This window comes from Anarrhichthys ocellatus, unplaced genomic scaffold, assembly GCF_004355925.1.
Source record: "Anarrhichthys ocellatus isolate YVR2014 unplaced genomic scaffold, GSC_Weel_1.0 scaffold48, whole genome shotgun sequence".
Taxonomy (NCBI): domain Eukaryota; kingdom Metazoa; phylum Chordata; class Actinopteri; order Perciformes; family Anarhichadidae; genus Anarrhichthys; species Anarrhichthys ocellatus.
Genome location: NW_022280078.1, coordinates 2,647,704 through 2,649,098, shown reverse-complemented (window position 1 = coordinate 2,649,098; position 1,395 = coordinate 2,647,704). Strand labels below are relative to the sequence as shown.

General features: G+C 54.4%; 1 protein-coding gene across 1 annotated transcript in view; it reads right to left on the bottom strand.

Moving 5' to 3' along the window:
* igfbp1a (insulin-like growth factor binding protein 1a) overlaps positions 1 to 616 on the bottom strand; it is a 2,974-nt gene extending 2,358 nt beyond the window's left edge. The window contains exon 1 of the mRNA XM_031869694.1: positions 122 to 616. Coding sequence (XP_031725554.1) covers positions 122 to 503 — 382 coding nt within the window. The 5' untranslated portion in view covers positions 504 to 616. The remainder of the gene's footprint in view (positions 1 to 121) is intronic.
* Between the last annotated feature and the right edge of the window lie 779 nt (positions 617 to 1,395).

Here is a 1,395-nt window from a genome sequence, read left to right as displayed (position 1 = left end):
AGGATGGGGTGTGTTCTTCCGGGGGTTTTTTTGTGGGGGGGGGGGGGGGGGGGGGGGGGGGGGGGGGGTTGCAAGAATGAGGATTTGCTGGATGTATAAATGTGGAGCTTTATAGGCCTACCTTGTGTCTGGGGCTCGGGGGTCGGCTCTGGCTCAGTGCTCTCCGTGCACACGGCCTGCCCCCGGGTGAGGGAGTGCAGCGGCCGGGTGTCGCCGGGTCTCGGGGTGCACCTCAGTCCGGAGCCGCACGGCGACGTGTAGATCCCGCACAGCTCCTCAGCCTTCAGGGCGCAGGCGAGGCAGCATCCACAGCCGGGTTCCCGCAACACCTCGGCGCATTCGGGCGCCACTTCTGGACACTGGCTCAGCTTCTCCGGAGAACACGGGGCGCATCGGATCGGCTCTGGCCCCACCACCGGGGACCCCAGCGTCCCTGTGGACAGCACGGAGCACAGCGCTGCCACCGCGACGTGCCTCAAAGATAATCCACCCATGGGCAACATAGTGAGCTGGAAACTAAATATAGAATATAAAATGTAGAGCAAGGCAGAGAGGATAATCAAAGGTAGAAGCCGGATTCCCACACGGTTCTTGCTCAGTTCTGCCTTTCGTTTGATTTTTGGGAAAATGTCTAACTGTGCGTTGCGCGCAGCCGTATTTATAGCCGGGTCCTCTGTGAGTGTTTGACGCATCGGCGTTATGAATGATTTCTGGAAAGAAGGTGTGATGCTACGACGGGCTCTGATTGGCCAGCCAATGTCCGGTCAGGCAGCTCATTTGAATACAACAATCACGTCAATATTTATTTTGGAACAGGCAGTGCTTGCACGTATCACTGGTGAGTGACGACACCAGTGTTTGATGTTGCAATCAAGGACCACCCTCCCTTTTCTTCTCACGCTGGTGCTACACTTAACTACTTTACCCCACGCTGCCACTCTCTCTAGTAGCCTAACCACAGAGGCGGTGCGTTTCTTTCTCATTGTTTGTTTTAGTTGAAATGAAAAGATTCCAACATGACGTCACTCAGTTGCTGATTTTAATCTATTTCAAATGTGAAACAGTTCCGTGTTTTCTGCTCTGACACGAACGAGCTCCTCTCGCGAGGAACAACGCTGCCTATTCATAACGCTTTCTTTATTAATTGTCCTCCCCGTACTTCTTACACAACTTGGAAGTAAACTAGTAATGCGCGCACATTACGCACGCCCACGCTGCGCGTGGAGGGCGAACCAACGGTTCCAATTTGACACGGGAAAGCACCCGTGTATTGCAGAGGGACAATAAAACCGACTTTTTAGGAATAGCTGCGCAAATGAGGCTCTCCGTTTACGCCACTGAGTCAGGGGGCTGGGGATTCCGGCATGTGATCCCTCTGTCCCTTTGCGCGCGCAC